The sequence below is a fragment of the Condylura cristata genome, unplaced genomic scaffold (genome assembly GCF_000260355.1).
Source record: "Condylura cristata isolate star-nosed mole 26May11 unplaced genomic scaffold, ConCri1.0 scaffold00020, whole genome shotgun sequence".
In the NCBI taxonomy this organism is placed as follows: Eukaryota; Metazoa; Chordata; class Mammalia; order Eulipotyphla; family Talpidae; genus Condylura; species Condylura cristata.
The window spans coordinates 8,600,966-8,609,653 of record NW_004567121.1 but is presented as its reverse complement, the minus strand read 5'-3'; the positions used below and the strand labels follow the sequence as shown (position 1 = coordinate 8,609,653).

At 46.5% G+C, this 8,688-nt stretch overlaps 1 protein-coding gene across 3 annotated transcripts in view; it reads left to right on the top strand.

The window, feature by feature from the left end:
- UXS1 (UDP-glucuronate decarboxylase 1) overlaps positions 1-8,688 on the top strand; it is a 78,863-nt gene that overhangs the window by 46,155 nt on the left and 24,020 nt on the right. For all 3 annotated transcript variants that reach the window (XM_004686194.1, XM_004686193.1, XM_012727610.1), the window contains 3 exons: positions 865-969; positions 3,346-3,405; positions 6,210-6,331. In XM_004686194.1, the coding sequence (XP_004686251.1) occupies positions 865-969; positions 3,346-3,405; positions 6,210-6,331 (287 nt within the window). The remainder of the gene's footprint in view (positions 1-864; positions 970-3,345; positions 3,406-6,209; positions 6,332-8,688) is intronic.

Genomic DNA, 8,688 nt, shown 5'->3' with positions numbered 1-8,688 from the left:
GGTTATTAGTTTTTAACGCAGACTTCCAGGCTGGCCTGGCCACGCCACTCTAGACATTGGTTCTCTGAGGAGTCTGCATCTGTACATACTCAGAGGGGACAGGAGACCTGCTGTCCCACAGAGAACACGACTGTGGAGCTCACGAGGAAGAAAGACTTGATCTTTGTGTCAGTGAACTTAACAACTAGTGAAAAAGATGCGGGTGGAGCACTTGAGGCAGAATGAAGTCAAAGCTCAGTAGTGGGGAGAGGAGAGAGCCCTCTTCTGATAGCAGCAAGATAGCACCCACTCAACTGACAAGTGAGTGGAGAGCTGGGTGATGGGGTGGTGGGAAAGTGAACCTGTGTGCGAGAGGTGTCATGCAGACTTCTGCATTCATGACTTTCAACACCACCCTGGCTGGCCCTTAGCCCGGAGGCTGGGGGTATTTTGTGAGTGGGCATAAGTGAAAGTAAAGGGCAAGACTTTTTTTTCCATATGTCTGTGCATCTGCTTTTATACCTAGTTTGTTCTATAAATCACACATGTTTATTTTAGATACTTGTGTTTAATTCTTTCTGAAAAATCAGACTTTCATCTGATTGCAACGCTTTACCTGAGACAGACCAGTAATCACATTGTCTCTGATTAGAGAACAGGTCCAATAACTGATCTCCTTAGTTCCAGATAATTAGACTCTCTTTTTGTTTGAAGTCCTTCTAATTGTAAATGGAAATTAATTCTGATGAAAAATAATACACAGCAACTAGAAATCACTAAAAGACATGCAAACCTATATCTATAGGTTTATAGCCTAATTCATGGAGTTCAGGTGGTTTTAGTGCTTTTGTTGGAAATGGCGTCCTTGCATTTTTGTCTCCTTAGTCGACCAGATATACCACCTGGCCTCCCCAGCCTCCCCTCCTAACTACATGTACAACCCTATCAAGACGCTGAAGACCAATACAATCGGCACGTTGAACATGCTGGGTAAGTGTGCTCACCTTCTCTTGTAGCTGTTGCTGGGAATGTTTTAGACAATTCAGGGCATAGATAACTGACTTCGTTAGTATTTCAGTCTTGACCTCCTTTCCTACCCCCTGCATGCTATTCAGTGTGACGTGACTTGCATTAGAGCTTGTCCTGTGGAGACCACCTGCACTGACTGCTGGATCTTTCCCACCTCCCGACACATGGCATCTAAGCCTGTGGACTGGGAAGAGGTTTTTCGGTTGTGGGCCTTGTGTGGGTTGGGGTGGCCCACACACAGGCTGTTAGCAGTGCACTGGAAAGAGTGGGAGGAGACCTGTCTTTATGGGCTGTTCAAACTGAGAACCTGGCTCTGGACTGAACTGCAGGACTCCCCCAAGAAGGGAAAGAGGAGTGGGGGAGCACTGTGGAAGCGCCACATGTGTGTATGCACAGCTTGCTGTAGAATTGCGACTGTGGATGACGTGCACATGTTAATGTTTGAGATCGGAGACTTGCTGATGTTTGGCCCAGCTACAGAAAAGCAAGGGGCTTTGATTAGTTGCAAAGTAGAAGAAGGGAACCACTTTTTAAAATGTCAAGTGAAAATTGGATGTAATTACAGGCACACATTTTAAACAGGGTCTCTAAGTGGAATGGAGAGATACGCACTAAATTTTAATTTGAGCGAAGTGTGGTGACAAGGGACTGAAAGGGGGGTTGGCTCATACCCAACCTTGGCAGGCTGGACATTTTGGAGACTTCAGCTCTGTGTGCAATATAGTGGTCCATTCTCCTAATCTGCAAAGGGCACTTGTCCTTGTTACCAGCCCTGCCCTGGTCACCAGACAGGACAGAGCACCCCACCCATGCTGAGAGGTGGGGTGCGGTAGCAGCTGATCCCTGTTCTTTCACCACAGGCTCCTTCCACTCCCCAAACTCTCCCTTCACGTCCCCAACCCCTCCTTTGCATTAAAACTGGATAAAGCAGAGGAAAAGCCATTAAGCACGTGATATTTAAAAAGATACTTATGTTCTGTTCATTGGGACGACATGGGCACTGTGCCATGGCACCATCCTGTCCCCTGTGCGGGGACATTGAGATAAGGACATGGGGCATCTCACAAGAAGGTGCCATACAGGCACAGGGAGTTGTGATTCCACAGAGGAAGGGAAGGTTCAGAAGAAGCCAGGGAAATGCTGTTGAGATCAGGCAAAAATGACTCTCGAGCTTGGCTTGAAGGGGAAGTTTGGATGTGGAGTCATGAAGGAAAGGTAAAGGGTGTTTTGGAATTATGTAGGCAAAAGTCAAAGGGACACAATATCTAGGCTGGGAAGAAACTCAGAAACTCAAATGGGACTTGGTATCTGAACTGAGAGGAATTGTGCATCCATTTCATGTTTGAGAGTGAACATACTGAACCTTCCAGCTCCTTCCTGGTAGGTTTCTTCCTGATGAAACCTCTTTGTCCAACTTTCAGCACACTCACCTGGGTGCCGCTGAGCACAGGTGAGCCCCTGGCAGGAGGGGTGTGGGTGGCGCCCAGCCAGACTTGTGTTTCGACTGTGCCCATGTCAGTCTCCTGGGTGCGATCAACAGTGGATGATTTTCTCAGGTTTTACTATTAGGGGAAGCTGGGTTGAGGGTGCATGGGATCTCTTTGTATTACTTCTTGTAACTGCATGTGAAGTTATAGTTATGTCAAAATAAAAAGCTTTAAAAAGTCCCAGGATCCTTCCTTGTAAAAGTATGGCCATTGTCTCTATACACGCTTGGTGTGGCTTGGCAGTGTGGCTTCTAGACCTCTGTGGGGTGAAAGTGGCGCAGGAGGAGATGGGTCTGTGAGGCTGGTAGCTACAGTGTGTCTGCGGGAGGGAGCCCCTCGGGGAAGGCGCTGCTTAAGCTGAACTTTGTAGGAGGGGTAGAGGGACCCAGTGCACAAATGGGACATCACCAGAAGGTTCCAGGGAGCATGTTGAGGTAGTGGTAAGCGGACTGCTTGCGGGGACTAGTGGAAGTTGAGGTGCAAAGGGCCTTGCCTTCTGCTTAGGTTGGAGTTGCCTAATAATAATGGGTGATACGTTGGGACAAAGGAGACGATGAAACCACCACTCAAACCGTCTTTTTCAAACCAGCAGAAACCTTGCATAGCTCATAATTAAGTTTAGCTATCCAAACAAATACTTGGCTTTTCTGGCTCATTTGTTTTTATTTTTATTTCATTGTTTCTGTTTCTATTTTGGTTCCAAAGTAGGTGCAATAATGAATGGGTAATTGAAGATGCATGGGTGATTGGAGCCCATTAAGAACTAAGAAATTAAACTGCTCACAAAATGTGTGTATGAGTTTTCCTTGTTTCCTGAATTGACACTGTATCATCTCTTTGCTTTCCATAGGACTGGCAAAACGAGTGGGAGCCCGCCTGCTCCTGGCCTCCACCTCCGAGGTGTATGGAGGTGAGTGGGTGGGACTTCGGGGAGTCCACGCTCCATCCCCATTGGAGAGTGAAGGAGGACTCAAGTGAGTCCGGGTTTCTGTTTAGAGAAGGTCCAGCTTGCTCCTCCCCACCCAGGGCAAGCCAGGCAGGCTTCCCCGTTCCCTGTTTCCATGCTCACTCCCTGGGTGGGATGACCCTGTTCCCACGCTGAGGCTTCATGGGACTGCGTCACCCACCGCCAGTGACCAGTGACCCACGATGTTCAGATCTGTTTAGAAGTCTTTACCATTCTCTGAGTGGAACCCAGAAACCAGATTCATTAGGGGTCGTTGGCCTGTTGGTTCTTGAGTGTGAACGATGGTGCTATAAGCTGGCCTGCTAGGAACCTGGTGTCCGTCTTTAAAGCTTGTGTCATGAAGTGACCTCAGCTGTGCCTCTCCTGTTACCTGGTGAATTCTGGAAGAATCTTAAGTAGGTGATGCCAGAGAACTCAACGGCAGCTCTTCACCGTGCCTGACACCAGCCTCAGGAGTAGGGCGGAAGGGAAGGAGGGCTATGGCTTCAGCCCCCTGTGCTCTGTTCTGCCCCAAGCCCCTGGAGCAGGTTTATAGAAATTACTCAGTGGAAAGAGCAGAAGCCAGACCGACTGAAGTGGCTTATCTACCTCGTATTCCTGCAGGGAGAAATGAGGCAATGAAAGGGGAGAGATGTGTTTTTTTAAATGTAAAGGAACCAAATTAAAAAACCAAAGAGAAATTCTGCTAACAGCAAATTATATTCTTCACAATCCCTGCAAAAGGTGACGTGCACCTGTTTCTTTGCAGTCTGGGGTGTACCCAGAGCAGAAGGTCCACTTGCCTTTGGAATCAGCAATCACATGGACTCTGTGTGCCCCTCTCTGTTCTTTCCTCCTTTGTCTCAACAGTGTAGCAAGTTCCCTTTTCAGGGATGGGGTGAGGAGTGGGGTGTGCAGGCTCACAGGCTAAATCTTCTGACCTGTTTCCACGATAAAGTTCTTGCGTTACCTGTCCACAGCATAGAGCCATCACCTGCCATCTAATAATTATCCTCGTATTTGCCAAAAATTTGTGTTCTTTAGATTCTTGAATAATGTTTTGCTATAACTCAGAAAAGTCACTTGTTTTTCTACCTTGAGCTTTGGTGATTGCTCATTTGGTCAATCAGCCTCTCAAATGCTGAAAGTTTTAAATCTAGACCTTTACTTTTGTAATAGTAAACCTTTTGCTTACTTTTGTAAGCAAACTTGGTGAAAGTTGTCAAGAGCCTTAGGCATCCGGGCACTCCACGGGGTGTCGGTGGTGGGTGGGGTGTGCATAGCCTTCTCTTTCTCATCCTTCACGAGATATACAACTCACTTTTAGAGTTAACTTCCCTGGTCCCTCCCTGAAATCTCCAGAAAAGGTCTGATGTTAACCACTTGAGTACATCTGTGTGGATTTAAGTCATTGTTTTTCCTCTCTCAAGGAGTAGTTGTGGCCTTAGATCTAGATTTTCTCTCATCATGCTGTGAAAACTGCCCCTTTTTTTTTTTTTTTTAAGAAAAAGATTTATTTTATTTATGGATACAGAACTGGGGTACAGGCCAGAGGTGCAGAGGGGATGAAAGGATATGGGGAGCAGAACAGGCAGAATGACGAAGTACACTGCTGAGGGGAGTAGTGGGCGGGTTATGAGAGGTCTGCTGTGCCATGTGGGTCATCTCCCTAGCCAGGATCAAACTCGTGCTGAAGAGGCTGCAGAGAGCTTCACAGTGCTGTGCTTTAACTGCTGTGCTATCAGGGAGGACCCAAAACTGCCCCTTTTTAAGGGAACTTAAGCAGTAGGTGGAGGTCTGAGTATGGCCGGGCTCCTGCCAGGCCACAGCATGCTGGGTGCTGGGTGTTCAAAGCACGACCCTGGCCCGGTCCCATTGCGCCCCTGAGCCGGAGTCACACTGGACTACAAGATAAGCCTGAAATGAATTTATAGAGTGGAGTTTCTGTGCCTTGCCCAAATTTCTTGGCAAGAACATCTACATTTTATACATGCTGTATAAAATTTCTGATGTATCAGATAAATTAGTGGTTCACTCACCTTCCAAGGATATGCTTATGTTAGAAATGAGTATACTGCTGGGCTTCATTGTGTTCATTTCCCCTGATGTACACACAGCCAAATAGGAATTGGGAAATAGAACGTGCGCTGAAGGAACACCGCTGGGCCTGCTGAGCTCACTGAGGGCCGCAGGTTTGTTCTGGTGATGGCACATGTAAGAATCATGTGTTCCACAGAGTTGCCCTTAATCTTATTCCAATAAGCACATGCTTGTATTTATAAGAAGTTATATTTTACATGTAAATATAAGATATAATCATGTCTTACATCATGTCTTTATGGAAAGACAAATTTGAACTACATGTATCTTCATACAGATTAATTTGTTTTGTCTGACTGCTTAAAAGTTAACAACAGTTTATTGGAGAGTGGGGAGACTTAAAATTAAGAATGCTTTGATCTTTTATTTCATTTTTCCCCCCCTGTAAAATCCCATCATTACTTAATATGGGTGCTAAGAAGACCACGTTCCACTGGAACTAGAAAGTGGACTGTGCTCCCTCCTTATAAATGCCTCTCTCCTTTTGTGAACACTCGCATTGTCTTTTCAGAGCTCGTTTCTGTGTCATGAACCAGGCACTGCTGGTTCAATATAGAGAATACACTGGTAAATAAACTAAACAACAAACAAATTTCACTGTTCAGAATGCATGTGAACTTGAAGAAATGGTAAGATGAAAACATGGTCTCATTTCCCCCAACTCACAGATCCTGAAGTCCACCCGCAGAGTGAGGATTATTGGGGCCATGTTAACCCAATAGGACCGCGAGCCTGCTATGATGAAGGCAAACGTGTTGCAGAGACCATGTGCTATGCCTACATGAAGCAGGTAATGGGCCAAGTTTGGGGGGTTTGGGGTGTAGACCACAGATAGCCTGTCCTTCAGACATGAAGCTGGGGCAAGGACTGGAATGCTGTGTAATTAATTTCACCTGGTGGTGAGGAACTTCAGTTTCTCACTGTTAGAAATGAATAGTATCACCAGCAGCTTTCCCCTCTAGCTCTTATTTTAAAAAATATTCTCCAGGGGTTAAAATTTTCAGTTTGGAATGCTGTACAGTCTGAACAGTATGCTTTTTTTACTTAATTGCTTGGCCCTTGTTATTAAGTGCCTCTGTTTTCTGAAAACCTCCAAATTAGTGAGTTTTTTTTAAACTTCTAGTTCTCTATTAAATATAAAAGTGAATTTATTGCTTTCATTTGAATCTCTGTTCAAATGAAATTGTTCTTTATTGTTCCTTATCACCATCATTTCCTGCTTTTAAATCAGTCATTGTGCCGGGGGTTTCCCATGGCTAGTTTCCTGTTGGAAAATGAACAGGGCCCACACATTGGCCAGAGTGTCCAGTGGCACATTCAGTGTTGCGTGTCTGAGGTTTGCTTTCTCACCCACTCACTGGAGGCGAAAGTGCCCTCTGTCTGACCTGGAGGTGGGGGGCTGGACCCAGTGTGCTGTTCTGCTTGCCTCAGGATTGGGTGGGAACTGACAAGATGTCGTTCAGGGTCCACGCCTGTCCATCCATTTCTCAGTGACCTTCCTGCTGTGCTTGGACCAGCGGTATGGGTCTGCATGAAGAGACCTCATAGAGGAAGGGAGACATGGATCAGTCAAGGTGCATGGGAGTGTTTCAGAATGCGTGGCTTGTGGTGGCCGCTGCTCTCAAGACTCAGACCGCCGGTGGGTGTCTGTGCGGGGAGCAGCAAGCTCAGGCAGGGACGCCCGTCTGCAGGTGCACTAGAGCTGTGTGAGGCGCGAGGTGGTCAGGGTACATGGTGCTGAGTTTCAGAGAGCAAGGTGGGGTGTCCTGGGTGACATATTTTTGGCGGAGAGGTAGCAGATGCTGCTTTTCCCCTTGTATTTGATGATAATGCTAGCATTAAAGACACAAAATAACCGTGTACTGATGAGGGTATTGAGGGCTTTCTGCTTTTTTTCTTACCTAGAAGCAGAACTAATTATTTTATAAGCTGTTTTGGACACTTGACATATTATCTGTTCCATTGATTTTAAGAAACATTAATAAAATTTAGAAAGGTCATACCTTTGTCACTTTTGAGCCTACAATGTCTTGACTCAAAAGCTTAAATGGTCCCTCCCCCAGGTACAGAGAGAGCAACCTGTGTGTATATTAGTACACAGTAATATATTGTGCTTTCCTGTGGAGCATGTAATTGATGCTGTTGCGAAGAAAGTTTGAAGAGTGTTCTGGTTCTCAGCAATTTTCTTCAGCGTTTAGTCTTAGGGAGTATTTCTTACTGGTTTTTACATAGTGGTTTTAAAGCTGGTGGGCAAATGGGACATTTTCATTGAATGTGCAGATTTAATAAAGTGTATGCAAGTATATATTGTGTTAAGGTATGGACTGGTGGGTAGTTATACTGTTGAAGTAACACAGCCAGCATTTATTGAGCACTGACTGTATACCAGAAACTGTCACATACCGAGACACTGGCCAGGGACACATTTCTCATATATACTAGCAAGTCCGGTTGCGTACATGTCTCCAGCTCATGTGCAGGGATCTCGGGGCATATCCAACCTTGTGGGGGGACTCTCAGTCTGTGGCTGGGTGTCTGACTTGTGCTTTGCACCCGGGAGGCCCCAAGGAAAGTTGATGTTTGGCCGGAAAAGTTGAATCTGTGTTGCAGTTAGTAGTGTACTTCCCATTGGGATGCTGGGTTCTCATGTGAGAACCATGATAGATTTCATTCCACGGCAATGTTAAGTTTGAGAGTAGCCTTTTGGAATATAGGCTCAGCCCCAGTGAGGCAGCTTGGGGACTAGGCTGATGGGTAGCACCAAGTAATCTGTAGATTTCTCAAGGCACACCACATTGCTTAGCCCTGCCTATGGGCTCGTGTCTGCCCAGAGTCATCTAGAATAGTACCATGGGAGGCTGCTCTTGTGACATACATGGGCTTGGAAGCAACGTGATGTCCACCTCCCCACAGCTCCATGCCTGCTCCTACCGGGCAGCACTGACCAGGGAGCAGTGGTGCCTGGCCCTGTGGGTAGCAGAGTCCTATTTGGTTCTGGTGGCTATGAGGCAAACAGGTAGTAGCATGGTGGAGAACAGGAGGCCTGAGCAGGAGGCCTGAGAGGCCCAAGAAGAAGCAGGCTGAGCTTCCCACGTCTTGGGAGAATCTTGCGTCCGTGACAGAGACTGACTGGCTTGCACTCTCCCC